We start from the raw sequence: 19,918 nt of genomic DNA, 5'->3' as shown, positions 1-19,918 counted from the left end.
CACTGAATGTTCCCTTCGGGCATGCGCAGTTCGAGTAATTATACCAACAGAGTCACACCTGTGACACCGGATGACCACTCAGAAGCTATATAGCCTGGTGTCATCCTTTGCTCTGCTCCTACAGAATCTTCTCGCAAAAAGCAAGGATTCTGAGTGACAGAGAAGCTCTGGCGGTCATCCGGGATTCATAGAACCGTAGTTACATACGTAACTTTCGTTCTATTTCATCCCTACTGACCGCCAGAGGGCGGTGCTGAAAGCACAGAATGACTAATGCCAACGATGTCACAAGGAATCCTGAGCACATACCTCACAGAGGAGGCCCAGCAGAACCTTGTAAAAGGACCTGACCCAGGGGATGAGGGGCAGCCACATTGACACTGTAGAACCTGGTGAAGGTGGTTGGGGAAGCCCATGAAGCAGCAGCACATATAGCTTCCAGCGGAACCCCTCTCAAAGCAGCCCAGGAAGCGGTGACGCTCCTGGTGGAATGTGCTCTCACACCGACTGGCAGGGAGCAGTGACCTGCAGCGTGGCAGATGACACTCACAATCCAATGGGACAGACGCTGTTTAGAAAGAGGACAGCCTAACCTTGGACCCCCATAGCATAGGAAAAGCTGGTCCGAGCGTCTCAGATTGGCGGTGGCTGCAATGTATGCCTCCAACGCTCTTACTGGGCACAACAACTCAGACTCATTCTCAGTTGTACCAGATTGAGGCTGAAACCGAGCCAGCCGCAATGGCTGGTTACGGTGAAAAGGAGACAACACCTTAGGCACAAACGCAGTATTAGGCCACAGGGTAACACCAGAGCTATCTGGATTCCACCTGATACACCTAGGGCTGACAGAAAGAGCATGTAGCTCGCTGACCCTCTTAGCTGAGACGATAGCCATCAGGAAAGCAGTCTTGCAGGAAAGCCACTTGAGTTCTGCTTGTGCCAAAGGCTCGAATGGAGGGTGGCACAGAGCTGTGAGAACCAACGGCAGATCCCAATCTGGGGCTCGTGGGGCTGGCTGCTGGCACAACCTACGAGCACCACGCAGAAAAAGGGAAACCAGTTCATGGCGCCCCACTGTACGGTTGTCAACAGTTCGGTGAAGACATGAAATTGCTGCAACATACACTTTAAGGGTCGAAGGAGAGCGGCCCTTATCAAGGAGAGACTGGAGGAACTCCAAAATAGTGGGCACCGAGCAGGAAACTGGGTTCTCATTGTGGGCAGAGCACCACTGAGAAAAGAGGCGCCATCTGTTAGCATACTGCAGCCGAGTAGAGGAAGCCCTAGCACTCAATACGGTGTGTCTCACGGTGTCTGAACACCCAGTCAGCCTCCCAGGGGCCATGCCCACAGCTGGAGACGTTGAGGGTTGGGGTGCCATATCTGTCCCCCCAACTGAGACAGCAGATCCCTCCTTGCTGGAAGACGCCATGGAGTACCGTGACACAGACTCCAAAGCAGCGGGAACCACGGCCGCGCTGGCCAGAACGGAGCTACCAGCAACACTCTGTGGCCCTGCTCGAGAACCCTCCGTAGAGTCGGCCAAATCAGTGAGAGGGGTGGAAAGGCATACAGGAGAACCTGTGGCCATGGATGAGCCAGTGCATCCTGGCCCAGTGCGCCCGCCATCCCGGTTAGGGAATACCATAGGGGGCAATGGGTCGACTCCTCTGTGGCGAACAGATCTACCTCTGCCTGCCCAAAGAGGTTCCAGATTATGCGCACTACGTCGCGGTGAAGAGACCACTCTCCCGGAGCAGGTGCCTGGCGGGATAGAGAGTCCGCAACCTGGTTCTGCTGTCCTGGCAGATACGCTGCGCGCAGGGTACACAGACGGGGAAACGCCCATTCCAGGAGATCCCTCGACACCTTCAAGAGACGTGCTGACCTGGTGCCACCTTGGTGGTTTATATGATAAACAACAGAGGTGTTGTCTGTCCGAATCAGCACGTGCCTTCCCTCTAGGTGGGGCAGAAGGCACCTGAGGGCCATGTGCACAGCCCGCAGCTCCAGCACATTTATGTTTTCGGTGCGCTCCCTTGGGTCCCAAAGACCCCGAACAGCTCTGTGTTGCCACACGGCACCCCAGCCCATGAGGCTGGCATCCGTGGTGACCACCTCCCTTCGACACACTACTAGCCCCATTGGAACACCACTGGACAAAAGGGTCCCGTCTCGCCAAGGAGCTAGGGCATGGAGGCAGCTCCTGGTCACCATTAGCCTGCGATGCCTGTGCAGCCTGGCGTCTAGGCGAAAGCTGTTGAGCCATTGCTGCAAAGGACGCAGAAGGAGCAGCCCTAAGGCCACGACACGAGTGACTGATGTCAGTTTGCCCAGCATTCGCAGGAAGATGATGAAGGGAAACTCCCTGCCCAGTCTGAATCGACGGACAAGCTGGAGTATGTCGTCCACCCTGTGAACAGATGGACGGGCCATCATGGTAGCAGAGTCCAGATGCATCCCAAGAAAGGTGGTTGTCTGAGATGGAACAAGACAACTCTTTGCCAAGTTGACTTTGAGGCCTAACAGTGACACATGAAGTAGAAGCTGGGACGTATCCCGAGAGGCAGCTAGCTGAGAGGGAGCACAAAGAAGCCAATCGTCCAGGTATGGCAGAATCCTGACTCCGGAGGCCTGTAGAGGAGAGAGGGCTGCTTTCACGCATCGAGTAAACACCCTCGGGGAAAGGGAGAGCCCGAATGGGAGCAACCGGAATTGCCAATGGCGTCCCCGATAGGCGAACCTGAGAAAACGGCGATGTTCTGTCGCAATAGGCACGTGAAAGTAGGCGTCTGTCAGATCTACTGATGTAAACCAATCTCCCGCCACAATGGTCTGAAGGACCTCTGTTATGGTGAGCATGTGGAAGGGAAGGACCTTCAGGTACCGATTCAGTCCCCTTAGATCTAAAATGGGGCGAAAACCGCCGGTCTTCTTGGCCACAAGGAAGTATGTGGAGTACTAGCCTCTGGGTTGCCGCAGAGGATCTACAGACTCGATTGCCCCCTTGCCCAGGAGGGCGGAAAGCTCCTGGTCTAGTGCCTGAGATTTCACCGGGTCTGTGATGACAGTCATCTTGACCCGGTGTGAGAGGGGGGGGCCGCCGTCGGAACTGGAGCCTGTAGCCATTGGTTAAGGTGGCAACCACCCATGGATCTACGGCATGAGCAGCCCAGAAATTCAGCTGCTGATGGGAAAAATGTCCGACGGCTGGCCCGGTGGCATCATCTTCTATCCCCACGGCCTCTGGGGGGAGGGCGTCCAGGATTTGAGGCCCGGGTCTGTCTAACAGGGCGGCAGACTGGCTCACGAAAGTCCCTTCTCGGTCTCTGCCGCACATCATGGGGATAGGAACCAACAGGTCTGCCACCGGTCTGAGGTCGTGGCTGAACGCTGGGGGTAGTGGCAGGGCGGCCCGAACGCTGGGGAAAGGCAGGTATGCTCCTGCGAAGGCCGGAAAGCTGCTGGCTAGTCTGACGTGCCTGAGCAGTCCGTTCCAGCGCCTCCAAGGCAGCTGATCCAAACAGCTCCCCTGGTACAACCGGGACACCCCTGAGGGTCCTACGGCATGCTTCAGTCAGAGGAGACTGTGCCAACCAGACCTGTCTACGAGCTTGGACAAGGAAAGACATAACCCGTCCAAGCTCTCTGGTCATCAGCGCGAAGGCCTGCAGCGCTGCGTCACTATAACCAATCGCCGCACTTGCACCACCAGTGTCCTGAACATATGCAGACAGGGCAAACATGAGGTGCGCCAGAGAATTGCCAAGGCGGCCAGCACGCGCTCCTGCATTGTACGCCTTACAGAGGAGGTCATCTGTAACCTGACATTGAGTCTGCGGGCACCGGACATCAGGACGCAGGGCTTCATCTGGTGACACAATCAGTGAAGCAACAGCTGGTTCAATTGCTGGCATACGGTCCAGGCCGGCCTTCACCGACTCATGCATGGCAGCTAATACACGACCATCCGATGAGAGACGCGACAGCGCTCTCGGTTCCCGCCAACAGGCGTGTAACTCCTTCAAGTACTCCTCTGATGGAGGTACAGAAAAAGGAGTAGGAGCCCTTCCACGTCTGAAAAAGGCACTGCCGGAGCTGGATGCCTCTCCTTGTGGGAGTTCCAGCTGCAGCTGCTTCAGGGCCATAGACATGACCTCCCGCATGGAACCGTCACCGGCCTCTCCAACCGCACTCTGAGATGAAAATGAACCAGCCTCAGAGGCTTGAGAGGACCCTGCCTCCTCCTCATCTCTAAAATGAGAAGCGGAAGCAGCCAGAGAGATAACGTCACCCTCTACAACCAGCTCGGGCATTGGTGGGGAAGAGAGCCCAACCACTGGGAGCGAGGGATCAGATTGCCGTGTCTGCAACAAGGACTTCATCTCTGCCAGCTCTGCTGACAACTGCTCCACCCTTGTGGACAGGCCCTGGTCAGGTTTGGCCCGCTTCCTCCGGGGGAGGGGCACAGATGCTGTGGTCCCACCACAGCGCTTAGAACGCTTGGGGGGAACCACCTGCCCAGACGGCAGAAGGTCCGAGCCCTCCTGGGGGCACAACTGGGCCAACCGGGCCACCCTCACTGCATGGGGCATAAAGCTGCAGTTCATACAGGGGTTCTCAGACAGCGCCTCCAAAAGGTGCTCATGTCCAAGGCAGGTAGGGCACAGGTCGTGGCCATCCTCTGCCTGCAGGGCAGCCCCACAATCCATGCAGCTGTGAGAGCCATCCATGTCGAAGGCCAACAAGGCTTAAAGAACAGAAAGTTATCGAAAATCGGGAGAGGGGGCGCAAACGCAGCCGTCACCAATTACAGCAGAGAAACGAAAGAGGCTGCGAGCACAAGGCAGCCGATACTGGGAGAGGGGGCGAGAACCGCTACCGTCACCAGGTATAAAACCAATAAACCAAAAAAGCTAACAACGTTAGCTGTATGGAAACTTAAGTTGGGAGTAGGAGCGAACAACGCTGCCGTCACCAATTTAGAGAGCAGACCAACGAAAAGGCTGCAAAAAAGGTTGATATTGGGAGAGGGGGCGAAAACGCTGCCGTCACCATTTATAACTAAGCAGACCGATGAAGAAGGCTGCAAACAAACCAAAAAAGGCTAACAACGTTAGCCGTCTCCAACTTCGGCAAACGAAGTAGACCACACTTGGTTGGGAGAGGGGGCGAAAACCGCGGCCGTCAGTAATTATAGCAGTGCAGACCGGTGAAAAAAAGGATGCAAAAGTAGGGAATATACTGGGAGAGGGGGTGAAAACCGCTGCCGTCACCAGGTATAACACCAACAAACTAAATAAGCTAACTACGTTAGCCGTATATAACTTCGGCAGTGAAGTTATTCACACTGGGAGTAGGGGCGAAAACGCTGCCGTCACCAGTTCGAAACAAAACAGCACGAAGCTGTAGGTAAAAAGCTAAAGTCGTGAGCCGGGAGAGGGGGCGCGGACGCTACCATCACCAGCAAACAACTCACTTACCTTCCGTAATCCTCAGAATCGACCCGTTGCAGCCCTGGGAGGGCGGAGAATAACCGCAACTCCGGTCAAGAGACAGGGGCTTCAGACAACGGGGAAGTTAGCGAACCGCTTGCGAGAAGAAAAAAGGAGCAGAGCAAAGGATGACACCAGGCTATATAGCTTCTGAGTGGTCATCCGGTGTCACAGGTGTGACTCTGTTGGTATAATTACTCGAACTGCGCATGCCCGAAGGGAACATTCAGTGCTTTCAGCACCGCCCTCTGGCGGTCAGTAGGGATGAAATAGAACTAAGTGCAGATATCAAAATGGGGTGTCTACATATATGGCAAGACGAGTTAAGATACATTCAAGAGTATGCTAGTAGAGAGATAGACATCACCTCCTCTTCTGTTTTCCAAAGTGTAGATTATTAATAAAAGATTGCATAGATATATATAACAAGGCAGTCCTAATATTCGATTTTCTACATCACACACTAATTTCAAACTTTTTACTCCACAGTATTTGTGGTTTTTCTAACTAAATGTATGCAGGTTACTCCAAAAAAGGGAGGTGCCGCTTTACCATCTAGAATGCAAAACAAAGCACTAACACTGGTATTTTTAAAAATAGGAAGGGGACCTGTGATCAGAGCAACTTGTCGTAAGCATTATTTTCGTTCACCTCTGGAAACAGCAATGCTTCATTTTCTACGTCAACCATGTTTTTTCACTCTGTGATATTCACCCTGCCTGACATAAATTGGCAGAGAAATATAAAGCTTTGATTTTATATCATGTGTTGGATCACGGATGATGTAAGACTCTGGAACACATCCAACGAGAGACGATTGTAAATCAAGTTATTAAAAAATTACATCAGTCCTCTGAGAGGACTACATTTTCATTCCTGAAACTCTTAGAGTGGTTTCCATCATGTTTTCACAAAGACGACAGCTCCTCCGGTTTGGTCTAAACAATATGACTTCACTATTGCTTGTTTTAAAACTAACATTTTGTTTCACTTAAAGATGCTGCTTATTTTCTTTCAGGACCAAAAAGCTGCTTGTTGATGTCCTTCGGATCCAGCATGGAGAGACATTACCAGACATCCTTGAGACCCCAGCTACGGCTCCACAGGTCATATCTTCTATTTATCTCGACAGTTACTGTAATTTACCCAAATGGAAAAATGTTAAAAGTCTGGATTATTATTTATGTCATTAATATAACATCTTTTTTTTGTTTGTTTCTGAAGGAATCCGAGCATACGAAGATGGTCCAGCATAGGGCGGACCAGGATGCTCAGACTCCAGAGGGGCTGAAAAGCAGCCCAGCAGTGTTGGAGGACAGCCAGCTGCCTCTCGAGCAAAAGAAGAGGAAGATCTTAAGAAATCTCCGTAATCTTGAACAGGCTGGCCTCGTCACTGCCACTAACAAATTCCAAGACATCATAAACGACATAGCAAAGGTTGAAAACTACTTCATTCTGTCTGTTTGAAAGTGCAGGCTTTATATTCCTCCAGTTAGTCTAAATTGTATCAAAACTGATCTTTAAACCTTTAATCGACAGGACATTCGGTACCAGAGACGCTACAGACAGAGGAGAAAGGCAGAGCTTACCAAGCTTCAACAAACACTGACGGCACTCAACTCCAAAACAGCCTTTTTCCAGGAACAGATGAATTATTACGACACCTACATAAAAACCTGTCTGGATAACCTCAATCGGAAGTCAGTGTGGTTTCTTACCCTTGTTAGATTGAAGACATTTTTTATGAAAAAAAAATGTATTTAAGTATTTTTAGATCTTAGTCCTGATGTATTTTGACAGATGCATCAAAACGAAGGTATATAAAAATATGTTTTTTTTTTTTGTGTTTTAGGAATTCACGCAGGTCCATCAAACTGGACCGCAAAGGAGAAGAAAAGGGCAGTAAGAAGTGGAGGCCTCAGTCTCTGAAGTACACAGCAGCCAAATTGCATGAGAAGGGAGTCATATTGGAGATAGAAGGTCTTCAGACAAACCAGTAGGTTTTTTGGTTATGGATAGAGACTCTCCTTTAGGTCTGCGGTGCCTTCCAGAGGTTTTCATGACTTTTATCATATTACCGTTGCAAACCTTGATCCTTATTAGGATTTTATATCATTTAGTATGACAAAAGTGGATGGAAAATGATTTATAGTTTTTGAGCATTTAAAGAGAAAAGCAGCAGGGTGTTCATGTCTGTACTAATATAATGTTGTGTTCTACATCAGGCTCAGATCACGTCTGTAAAGATCAGCTTATTACAAGGATTGAGATCTATCAACATGATTAAATCTAAACATTAGATTAAAGCTCTCTGTGTTTGTTTAGTTCAGTTTTCCAGCCGATAGATTAAGCTCCACCCTGGTCTAAACTCCTTTTCAGCTTCTAACACATCTTATTTGGATGTTTTCTTCACTTTGAACTACACTATTTGTTGCTCCCCTCCCATATTTTGTTTCATTTCGGTTTAGACTGGCCAGTCCTTTATCTTTTATTACTATAAACATCATTGTTTACTTTCTCTCAGCAGCAGCTTTTCTCTTGCATCTTCTACCCCCATTTCGATTGTGCATCTCTAATAGCTGTCCTGTCAGCTGATCTTTCTACCTGATCCGGCCATCTCTGCTGGTCCTTCATGGTTACCATGCCTCCTTTTTTAAATTATTGCTATCTTTGTCCAACCGTCTGGTTTAGGTGGAAGGCCTTGTTTTGGTTGATTTTAGTTTTTGCTAAATTCTAAGGGCTCTACTAAAGAGTCTAGGCCTTTAAATGACAGTTGGCCTACTACTCGTGTTATTTTTACAAACAGGTGGACCCCTTAGGTGGCTTTTGATGGTATATGATTGCACAGGATGTTTTTAGAGATGTTGGATTAAAGGCAGCAGACTAGACATGTAGGCCATTCTACTGTGTAAATGCATTACTTAAAGAAAAAAAAGTACAATGCATAAAAACAAGTATCCTATACTTTATTTTGGTCTATAAGATTCCAACAAGCTACATTAAATGTTGGGTTGAAAGGTGACAGATTTTGGAAGTTCATCAATATTTCTGCCTTAGATTAAGGTTTCAAAAGGTTGATTTAATTTTTTTGGAGGTGATAAACAACCATGTGTCAATATCAATCCAGGAAATACTCTTTGAACAAGTCTACCAGTTCATTCTGTGTGAAAAAGAATGTTAAAGAATCATGCTTTGAGGCTGAATCTATTAGTTTGGTCAAACATTGACTTCATAATTCCGTCCCTTAAACCAAGGAAAAAGATGTTAAAAAATAAGAATTTGCTTTCTTACCTCCACAGGTTCAAGAATGTTATGTTTGACATTTCTCCCACTGAGGAAGTTGGAGATTTTGAAGTGAAGGCCAAATTTATGGGTGTTGAAATGGAAAAGGTCCCACTTCATTTCCAGGTACTGTGAATATTTCTAACGTGTCTGAAATTAGTGAAAAGAAGAAGAAAAAAAGTCAATCCTTGACTGCAGTGACCGAAATGTCCTCTTCCTGTCTTTGGTTGACTGCAGGAAGTGTCCATTTTTTAATGAAATCTCCTTGTGAAAGAATAATCCTAAAGTTGTTTAAATGACTTATAAGTTGTTTGCTTTATGTCCAGGACCTTCTTCAGCTGCAATATGAGGGCGTGGCTGTCATGAAGATGTTTGATAAAGCCAAAGTAAACGTTAACTTACTCATCTTCCTTCTCAACAAAAAGTTTTATGGAAAATGAGCACGGAAGAGTGAGCAAGAGAACTACTGGGAGCAAACAAATAGTGCCTTTGGAGTTTTTGAACGGAATTATAAAACATCACCTGCTTTTAATTTAATGAATCTGAATCAATTGTCAACTTCCCGTGTCTGTTCAGTTTATTTTCTGTGTTGATTGTAAATGTAATGTACTTTTTAGAAATTAAATTGTGATGGAATTCATATTTTATATGTAAAAAAAACAAGAAAAAGAACCTTACATGTTGGAAAAAACTAAAATAGCCATTACTACAGCTTACCAGTGCCTTTTAGATATATAAAAATGTGTTTTAAATCAATATTAAAGCTACAGATTTATTTGAATGTTACTATTATTAGTATATAATTATCTGAAAATCTTTGACCAATGTACAAAATAAACTCCATGTTAAGACTGTTTTTCTCACCTCTGTTTGAGATTTAGATTTTTTAAGTTTATTAAAGCTGAGCTATTATAAGAATAAAGGCATTAAGATAAAATGAAATGTAGAGTTTATAACTGGCAGTCAGACAGAAATAAGGAAGGAAATGGAAAAAATATAAATTTCTGGAGAAAAAAAAACATTTGAAGCTGTCAGTTTCAGTGATCATTCATTTTCTCAGTAAAGAGGAGGTCCACAGGGCCGAGAGGCGGGGTGTGTCCTCAATGCTCAAATTTTCTGAATATCTGCAGACAAAAACAGCTCAGAAACTGAATTCTGACAAACCGATAATTTTAGTCCAGCCATCAATTATTGGAGGATCTACAGCAACAGGATGTTTCCTCAAGCTTTCAGCTTGCTTGTTTTTGCTTTAAGTCAAAGCTCAGTATACTGCACAGAAAATGGTGAGTACCTTTAAACTTCACAGAACATATGGACGTGTGCAAAGATGTTTTTTTGCCTATGTCTTGATTTATAAAAGGCAAACACTAGAAGACTGAATTTAAGAACTAATTGAATCGTATTGAGTTCACATTCAAATGCACTGGATTTTAATATCGGATATCTCCCTTCTGAACATTGTTTTTAATGGTGTTTTGATAAGGGGATAAGAACTACTTCATCTGAAACCAAAAATAAAATTTTTATGAAAGGTAATTTTAGTTTAATAGGTTATTAAAGTGCAAATGCAGTTTGGTTTAAATCAGCTCCTTACAAGTTAGTTTGAAAGAAATGGTTTTGGTAAGCTGCAAAAGGATGTTTTTGTAAATATAAGTCAATAAAATTACCCTTAAAAAAATGAAAGTTTCCATTCAGCTGTTGAGGGCCTGTAGGTAGATTAAATGCTAGAAAATTGCAGCACATTTTGGTTAATGATGTAACACAGATATGCATTCAGCTTTCTTTCTGGGAGTGAAAACATGGTGGAAAAACCTAGCATTTTTTTAATGCACTAGATGAGATATTATGCCAGCAATGTTTGCTTTGAAACATTAAAGCCTTTATAGTTGGACACCAGATGCTATTGAGGGTTATACATTTTTTTTTTTTTTTATCTTTGTGTCTTTCTTAAGGCTCTGTGTTGCTTCCTCTGACTTTCTCTGGTCGCTTCGTTCTGGTAACTGAAGAACCTGTGGACTACATTGACCTGTCCGCATTGGACAGCGATGACAATGGCTCAGGTTTTGAGGCCGAACAGAAAGTGGTGAAAAAACACGGCCACCACCAGCAAAAGCTCTACGTTGTCTCCGAGCAGGCAAAGGAGTTTCTCCAGGGTCGCCTTTCAACAAGCTTTGTCCCAACAGTTTACACCCTGGTCTTCATCATCAGCGTGCCTCTCAACCTTCTAGCCATGGTGATGTTTGTCCACCGCATCCAGCCAAGGAAGCCTGCAGTGATCTACATGCTGAACCTGGCCTGTGCTGACCTTCTGTTCAGTCTTTTCCTTCCATTTAAAATTGCATACCATTACCATGGCAACAATTGGATCTATGGGGCTTTCCTGTGCAGGATTGTCACAGCAGCTTTTCATTGCAACATGTACTGCTCAGTGCTGCTCGTCATGTGCATCAGCGTGGACCGTTTCCTTGCTGTGGTTTACCCCATGAACTCCCTGACATGGCGGAGCCCTCAGACTGCTGCAGCCATCTGTGCAGCCATGTGGCTCCTATCCCTGGGAGGAGTGTTCCCCCTCCTGCTCTCTGGACAGACGCTACATTTATCAGACCTTGGAATTACTACTTGTCATGATGTGCAGGCTGTAGAGACCCTACAATCTTATTATCTCTACTTCTTCCCCATATACTCTTCCATCTTCTTCTTCATACCTCTTGTCTTTACTATTGTCTGCTATGTTCGAATCATTCAGGCTTTAGCAGCAGCCAATGTGGAGAACCGCTCCAAGAAGACTCGGGCTATAGTGATGGCTGTGGTGGTGCTGCTTGTGTTTGTGGTCTGCTTCACTCCTACGAACATCATCCTGATGTTTCACTATGTTTATATTAGCCACTCATCCAGTGATCATTCCTACCAGGCCTACCTGTTGTCTTTGTGTATAGGCAGCCTCAGCTGCTGCCTGGATCCACTCCTGTACTATTATGGCTCCTCTCAGTGCCAGAAGCAGATGGCGGCAATTTTTAGGTGCAACCAACTTCCACCAGCAGAGAGCAGCTTGGACACACGCAGTACCCATAGGAGTGGATCAAGCAGCAGGTCCTGTAAGATGGAAAGGATGCATACTGTCCTTGGAAGCCAGTACAACAAGCTAGTGGCTTAGGCTAATACATGATAAGAGGCTGTCTCCTAAAGTAATGCAAACTTTCCCATAATGTCTCACAGAATAATTTTACCCCCTCTTAGGCTTTTCCACTTTTAACATGTTTTTCCACTAAATGTAATTTATTGTAATGGTTTTTCATAAAATACTCATGTTAGATGGTGCATGGTTTGGGAACAGGATGGAAAAGACTATGTGGCTTTCTCTTTGAAAGGACAAATAGCTGTAATGTAAAATGCATTTCTATTTGGCCTTCTTTTGAAAACCATAATTTTACTGCAATTAATGCTACAACTCTCAATTATAGAGCTCATAGACTTGCCATTTCTCATCTATGAGCTTCAGTCACATCCTATTCCTAGTCCAAAACTTCCATGTGATGTAGGTCATTGCAGCTCTTATACTGTAGCTGCAGCTCTTCTGGGAAAGCTGTCCACATGGTTAAACATGTTTGTGGGAATGTTTGTGCATTTGTCCTGTCAAAGACTGATGCAGCATATGAAGGCCTGGCTCTCAGTCTACTCTAATGCATCCAAATGGTTTTCATGTTGAAAGTCTGCAATCCCATCAACACCAAACTCTCATGACTTTTGGACCTTACTGAGAGCACAAGCGGAAAGTCATGTTTCTAAAGTCAGTAGGTCCTCTCTAAACTGGTTTGCTGAGGCAGATGTTCTTTTACCGGGACTAAGCATCCAAATATTTGGATATTTATTTGGATGGTTGAGAAACTACTGGCTTAATAATATAGTTATGTCTCTTAACAGTTTAATGTGAAAACACTGAAATTTTATTCATTCTTTGCAGAACAGCTCAAGCTACCTTAGAATGGATAAATTAAACTTTGTGTCAAATTTGACTCCAGCTTTAATCTTTTATCACCTCTTACATTTCCTCTGTCAGGGTTGACCTCTGTCTGCCTCCATCCATCCTCTCATTAATGTTTACTAGCTTCCGTCTTTAATGAAGAAAAGCCTCCCCACACAGTGCTGCCACCAACCTGTTCCACCATGGGGATGTTGTTTTTCCACACTGTGGATTGTATTTTTATTATTGTAGCAAACTGCAATATGGGACTATTCAGGCCAAAGTAGCAGCATAAATGATAGATGACAGAGCCTAAGCCTCTCTGCTTATTCTTTAAATCTCATCTTGTCTTGTCTTTCATTTGCCAATTCAGGCGTGGAGTTCCTAACCTTTAACAGTCTTGAATGTTGGATTGATCCCTGCAGTTCATAGAGAAGGTGTGCTCTATGAAAACAATACAAAAGGAGGACTCTAATAGGATTTTTAATGAAGGATATTGGCTGGATTATGCTTTGATTTGATATCAGTAAAGAGGAATGAACACACACTGCACCCTTTCATGGTTTATTTAACATAACATAAAATGGGAGGAAATTTGTGCCAGTAATGTGACAAAATGCAGAAAAGTAATGATAGTGCTTAGATTTGACCAAAACAAATCTTGCTTTTGGTTTTTGTTCGTGCACTGCACCCACCTTATAACTAAACCTTGAATGTATTCTCTTTTATACTCTTTCATTGAATCAGAAGAAGCATCCACATATTTAATCCAGCATATATTACAGATTTGTAGGTTAGATTCTAGTCCTAATCGGTTTAAAGACAAAATATTTCAATGAACGTTCTCAAAATATGTAAGCAAGATAAACCAAGCAAGCAAAAATCATTTGAATTATTAATTTAGCAGGTATTTTCTCACTGTCTAAACTGTATGATCAACATATGCAAAAACAATGTGCATGCTGTTTATTCATTCTTCACTTTTTATTTTTAAAATGATACTGACGCTTTAAAACAATATTTAGACTTAACCACACCAAAGTTTCTCTTCTGGGACAAATTTGCTGATTCATGGTTCAGGGGAAGTTGACACGACTTCATCATTTGTACATGACAGCTGGTCTAATGTGTGCCATCACAGAATAGAAATGTTCACCTTCAGATAAGTCATGGAAGCATGTTAAAGGAGTTCTTTTTAAACAGTTTGGAGTCTCCCAGTGGAAATCTGTAAAGAAAATGCTGGCTTCAGTCAAAGATAAAATTGTGCGTATGGTTTCAAGTGGCACATAAGGTTTCATTGACTATCTTTTATTGCTGCTCAGTCTTTTGTCTCTTTGTTGTTAGGACACAGTTCTGTAAAACATAAAGATAAATCCTGTGAGAAGATGCAAACAACTTTACCAAATAAACAATACAGTTAAGAATAAATTGTCTTGTATGAATTCTTGATTTTATGGTGTGAAATCTCCACCTGCTGGTGATTTCTGCTATTTCTGTTGCCTTGAGATGGCTGCTATAGTCACTGACCTGCTGTCGTGTCGTAGCTGTGGAAGTTCTCTGGAAAGTTCAGACATTTTGCTTGCTCCTTGAAATTTTCTACCACTTTGGGATTTAAATTTCCTGTCCTTGCTGGGGAAAAATGACTTGAATGTAATCGAAGAACTTCTAGATATTACTGAAATATGCAGATGACAGCAGTGCTTACTAAACTGCATGATGAATCTGCCAGTGACATCCATATTACGGAAAGTATCCATCCACAGCAGGCAGCCGGAGCAGGTCTGCAGGAGGTGTCCCTTGTGGTCCGACAAGTTTTCTATAAATGCAGGAAACCCTTTGATCATGAACAGTTGTTTTTATATGGAGATCCATTTAAATTAAATGTGTGTTTTTTCTTTTTCAGATAAAGAGGATTACTAGTGTTGCACATACTGCGAAATGTGGCCGTAAGCCCAGAGATGGTTGCATTTACTTTCCCAAAGATGCAGCGGTTACTGAAAAACAGATGGGAAAAGTTATGTAAGCTTTAAATCAACTCAATTCCACAAAAATCCAAACATTTTTAACACTGCAGCGGATTCCTGAAGGATTAATGCCTCAAAAAGATTTCACCTTTTTCATGCTACAAACACCAAATTGTATGTATTTTATTAGAATGTGATTTGTCAAAACAAAAGCACATCTTTAAAGTTTGGTTTGCAATGATACTGTCTTTAACTCGTGGAAGAAAATCCCTCTGGCAGACAAAGTCTTGTCTGCAGTTTGTCACAAGCTGTGTAGGAGAAACCCTAAACATGTGGAGAAGGTACTGTATAGTGGAGTCAGATGAGATCAAACCCTAAACCCTCATGTCTACTTGTAAAATTATTTGCATGTTAGAAATTACAATAAATGTCAAAAGCTGGTAATGGCAGCATAATGCTTTGGGGCGGCTTTCATTTTCCTGTGCAGGTAGCTAGTACAAGTTAACAGGGATAAGGAGCGAGCTAACAACAGGGCATAGCGGGGAGACAAAAAACAAAACAAAAAAACTGCTCCTAAATGAAGCTACAATGGCGTTGGCAGATGGCCGCTCACACTGAGCCTGGTTCTGCTGCAGGTTTCTTCCTGTCAAAAGGGAGTTTTTCCTCTCCACTGTCGTAACAAGCATGCTTAGTATGAGGGATTGCATTCGAGTCGATGAGTCGATGCAATCAACTGGTTTTCCTTAGATAGAAAACTGAATCAATTTGACTGTATAATCTGTTGAAATGTAAAGTGTCTTGAGATGAAATGTGTAGTGAATTGGCGCTATATAAATAAACTGAATTGAATTGAAAGGTTTAGATAAAAGTATATTCAATTTCAATTCAATTCAGTTGAAGAAACCTCCAGCAGAACCAGGCTCAGTGTAAGCGGCCATCTGCTGAGGCCGACTGGGGTATATGCATGTGTTTTAGTGGCGTGGTCAAAGTTCAAATCATAATCAGCAGCAAGATTGTTAACTGATGTTTGAAAATGATTTCATTTAAGATATAAAGCTGAAGGAAACATGCTACCCAAAACCTAGCTACCATACACAGTGGTTCAATATTACAGTGTTGAATAAAGACACTAATTTCTTTTAATATTCTTATCTATTAAGGAAAAAACTTTCACCTTTGTCTTCCACTTTATAATCATGCACTATTCTATCTTTGCCAATTACATAAAAATCCTGAAAATTAACATTAATGTTAACAGTTGTAATCTTGTAAAATGTTGTTTTTAAAAATGTTTTTGGGGTGTCAGTACTTTTAGAAGACACTTTATATAGTGGATGGACTCACAAGCAGTAGTCCCCCCATCTCAGGGTCACAGTTAGGTTGTCAGAAGTGGGCTGCAGCTCAATCCAGGAACTTTTCATGTATTCCAGTGCTTTGTGGTATGTCACTGGATCACCTGCTCCCATCACATAAATCCATTTTCCAAATAACTTAGATCAAAAGTGTATGAGAGAAAAAACGCAAACGTTAAATTGTTCTCCACTGCTGGGATACGTTTAGAAGTAAACCAAAGTAAGCAGGACCCACCTGATCAGGCTCCTCCGGCATGTAAGGTTGAACCAGCTCCTCACAGTCCGGTGCAGATGCTGCACTGAGGGAAGCGAGAGTCAGCAGAAACCCAACAACAGACAGAGCCATGGTCAGACAGCAGATGTTACTGATCCTCCAACAAAAAACCCTCTGGTACCCGGTCATTTTCTCCACTGGGCTTTTAGACTAAAAGAAGTTGTTGTGTAAGTGCTAAAAACGAGGGAGGAGGCGGGTGTTCTACACACTGAAATACTTATGCAAAGCCTTTCCAGGAACCATTAGGACACATGCAGATCTCTTTGGGAGCAGCTCTGAAAGACCTGATCAATGCTCCTCTGTTGCAAAAACTTTCCCTCCTGAATGAACTCCGGCAGAGTGCCACAACTTTTCAATCGTCCAAATAAAAGATCTGACTGAGCTTTACATCAGCAAAGGTTGCTTTTCTGTTGGGCACTTTTGTCTCTTCTGCTGCATGTTACCCAGCAACAGGCTCTGCATTTCATTAGAGCTGCATCAGTATTAATAAGAAGTAAACAACACAAATTATCAGTTTAAAAAGTTGAGAGACCATTTTGTAGAACAGAGAAATGAAAAAACTGCCTTTATTCATCATATACATCAATTAATCATACAAATAAAACTACATCAACATTAATGACATTTAACTGCCTTGGCTAAATTACAACGAATGGGTCTAATAGCCTATATCAATATGCAAATGTAATTTAGTGCATGTTAAACTGGATTTGTGAGGGGATGCTGGACTGCCCACTGAGTGGCCTCATCTCTGTGCTCTAATCCTCAGCTGGCTGATTCTCAGTTTCATCCTCCTTTGTTTTCTGACCAGCAGGTGATGTTTTCTCCCTGTCATCTGGACACAGATCTGAAATAAAAGATAATAATTACACCAATATAACTCTTTCCTCTGGTTCCCTTGGATTTTGATAAGACAAAAGAGTAACCTGTGTTTACGAAGTGATACTCTGGGAGAAATCCAAGACATTCTGCCTGCTTTTTGAAGGTTTCCAGCTCAAACGGCTGCAGAGCACCAGTTCGTGCTTTAAAGAGATGGATCATGTTAAAATGTTACCCAAACACAATGCATGTCCCTTCAATGATGCAACAAAGGGTAAAGGAAAAGTGTCTCACTGAAGAGAAACAGGTAACGGCCCTTTGATTCGCCATCAGGGAGGAGGGTGGTGTCCTCAGACAGGAGGCAGTCGCTGCATGTCTCATAATACTTTCCATCATGATAGGAAGTGTGACCATTGATTATGACTGTAAAATATGAGGAGACGTCTCAGTTCATGGTGCATTTGGGATGATTTGTCTGCATGCTACATCCACGCAGGACTGACTCAGGAAAACAATTCACGTATTATTTCAAAACACATACAAGCGGTGTGGCTTGTTATTCCTGATATAGTGATGTTTGCTGCACCCTGGAGACACTTGTCTTCATTACTGTGAAAGAACAGCAGTCAATATCAACCCTTTAATTCACAATGAAAACCACAGACCAGATCAATAACACTTTAAACGGTCATATAGGGCCATTAAAAATGAGCAGAGTCCTTACAGACGGTCGGCCCAGTACAGGGCGATGACCCCGCTGTCAGAGGTGGGGGACAGGTCTACCCAGGAGCTGTGAACCGACTGCAGGTCGGACTTCAGGCCGTGCTTGTCCCAGGAACCAACGTGGAGCACCCACTTTCCATAGATCTGAACATGAAATTACATGTCAAAAATGTTGAGTCATATTTTATTTATTGCTACAAAATTGTAATTACTTAAAATGTTGGATTTCTATTCCAAAGTTTTAACTGTTTGATTTCCTTATTACTGTATTATAAGATTTAATAACTTATTTATCTTATTTGATTGATTATTCATTGCACTGCTATTTTAATGTTGTAAAATAATTTAGTATTGCAGTGTTGCTTCTAGTCATTACGCCCCATGATTTTTTTTTACCTATTATTAGCAACAACACAAAAGGATTTACTTTTCACTTTTAAACATTTATTTAAAAGAAAAAGGAAGGATTCACATAAATCCATGAAAAAAAAAAAAAAAAAAAAAAAATATATATATATATATATATATATAAATATATATATATATATATATATATAAATATAATTTTTTTCATGGATTTATGTGAATCCTCTAATGTAAAGTTAGGATTTTTTCTTCCTTTTTCTTTTGATTAAATGTTTTAAAGTGAAGAGTAAATCCTTTTGTGTTGTTGCTAATAATAGGTAAAAGATCATGGGGCGTAATGACTAGAAGCAACACTGCAATACTAAATGATTTTACAAAATAATAAAAGGAGTGGTTAAGTTAAAAGTGTTGCTACTTATGTAAGAAATGCAAAATACCCATCAAGTAATAATTTTTTCTGTGGATAAAAAATTCTGATTACGTAATATACCTTTCCATGCGAAGAACTGTTAGTGAATAGAAAGGAAAAAATATGAGCCAATGCAAATGGATATAAAACAACAACTATAACAGGCTAAACAGCCAAGGATACTGTATAAAGCATTTGTTGACAGGAATATTGCTCCAACTATATATTTCAATGAAATATTTCTAGAGTCTGCTTATAATAGTAAACATAAAACACTATGTTCTATTACAATCTTCAGAAAGAACTACTGCAGCTTTTGGTTAATCATGTTAATCACTTTGTTAGCTATAATCAAAAACTTTAAGCAGGCCAAAAACCCTGCTGCCAAAACCATAAAACACTGAGTCCTGTTAGCAGAGATAACTGACTCTCTGCTTTATGCGAATTCCAGCAGACTTCTCACACTTGTCCTAATCTAACAAGCCACCACAGATGTACTCACAGGGCTGTGGCTGTCCAGCACCAGAGGCTTCACCAGCTCCTTGCAGTCCGGCTCAGCCGTAGCGCTCAGGGAGGTGAAAGCCAGGAGAGCAACAACCAGCTGTGCAGCCATGGTTGGAGACAGCAGGCAGCCGGAGAGCAACACTGATGTCAGGGATCCTGCTGCCAGCTACAGACCCTCAAAGGAACCGAGGGACGTCTTCTAACAGGGGGCTGGGCCACACACACAAGAGAGTTTTGCAATGATGCTCGCTCTCTCGCAAAATTAGATAAAATGTTATTTTTTCCCTCTGCAGATCCCTATGCACCAACGCTTCATCAAAACACCTGATTCCTGTTTGATTTTCTAAACAAAAATGAGAAATTATGTTCAGAACACACACAGTCACACAGCTGAATACACGTGTCTGGCCTCTCTTGGAAACTAGTGTTTAACTTCTCGCCTCCACTCAGCAGGAACTTGTGTCCTATTTAGCTTGTTACATAACAAGCAGCTGGCAAAGTGTGAATAGCAGGACCCCCACATGTCTCAGTATGTGAACAGAATGTCACACAAGGTCTCAGGGGCTTACAGAGAGAGGAAAACACATGGAAATTTCCCCCATGCTGTTCTCATTTCTTTTCGCAACAGAGAAAATCTTTAGAAGTTTTGTAAAAAGAAAACTTTGCCCTGCTTTCTCCTTTCCTATTGATAATTAACAGTATATTCTTTCAGCCTCTGAGGTTCTGTAATCTATACAGATTGAGTTCTTACCAACTAATATTGTTT

The 19,918-nt window shown here is 43.2% G+C and overlaps 3 protein-coding genes across 3 annotated transcripts in view; 2 read left to right on the top strand and 1 right to left on the bottom strand.

The window, feature by feature from the left end:
* iqgap2 (IQ motif containing GTPase activating protein 2) overlaps nt 1-9,624 on the top strand; it is a 65,269-nt gene extending 55,645 nt beyond the window's left edge. The window contains exons 33-38 of the mRNA XM_038291816.1: nt 6,517-6,604; nt 6,723-6,935; nt 7,038-7,198; nt 7,351-7,494; nt 8,798-8,906; nt 9,107-9,624. Of these exons, the coding sequence (XP_038147744.1) occupies nt 6,517-6,604; nt 6,723-6,935; nt 7,038-7,198; nt 7,351-7,494; nt 8,798-8,906; nt 9,107-9,220 (829 nt within the window). The 3' untranslated portion in view covers nt 9,221-9,624. The remainder of the gene's footprint in view (nt 1-6,516; nt 6,605-6,722; nt 6,936-7,037; nt 7,199-7,350; nt 7,495-8,797; nt 8,907-9,106) is intronic.
* Nucleotides 9,625-9,772: 148 nt separating this feature from the next.
* Nucleotides 9,773-14,169, top strand: f2r (coagulation factor II (thrombin) receptor). Its single transcript, XM_038291817.1, has 2 exons — nt 9,773-10,063; nt 10,733-14,169. The coding sequence occupies exons 1-2, from the start codon at nt 9,994-9,996 to the stop codon at nt 11,932-11,934; spliced, it is 1,272 nt and encodes a 423-aa protein (XP_038147745.1). The 5' UTR covers nt 9,773-9,993; the 3' UTR covers nt 11,935-14,169.
* On the bottom strand, nt 13,711-19,592 carry LOC119787782. The gene is made up of 11 exons (XM_038291819.1): nt 19,151-19,592; nt 17,875-18,017; nt 17,692-17,759; nt 17,445-17,573; nt 17,258-17,353; nt 16,293-17,178; nt 16,050-16,195; nt 14,674-14,735; nt 14,447-14,557; nt 14,269-14,370; nt 13,711-14,094 (listed from the first exon to the last, which is right to left on the bottom strand). The coding sequence occupies exons 1-6, from the start codon at nt 19,259-19,261 to the stop codon at nt 17,090-17,092; spliced, it is 636 nt and encodes a 211-aa protein (XP_038147747.1). The 5' UTR covers nt 19,262-19,592; the 3' UTR covers nt 13,711-14,094; nt 14,269-14,370; nt 14,447-14,557; nt 14,674-14,735; nt 16,050-16,195; nt 16,293-17,089.
* Between the last annotated feature and the right edge of the window lie 326 nt (nt 19,593-19,918).

The sequence above is a fragment of the Cyprinodon tularosa genome, unplaced genomic scaffold (assembly GCF_016077235.1).
Source record: "Cyprinodon tularosa strain WSP-4 unplaced genomic scaffold, ASM1607723v1 ctg300, whole genome shotgun sequence".
Lineage (NCBI taxonomy): Eukaryota > Metazoa > Chordata > Actinopteri > Cyprinodontiformes > Cyprinodontidae > Cyprinodon > Cyprinodon tularosa.
This window is presented reverse-complemented; position numbering and strand designations above follow the sequence as displayed.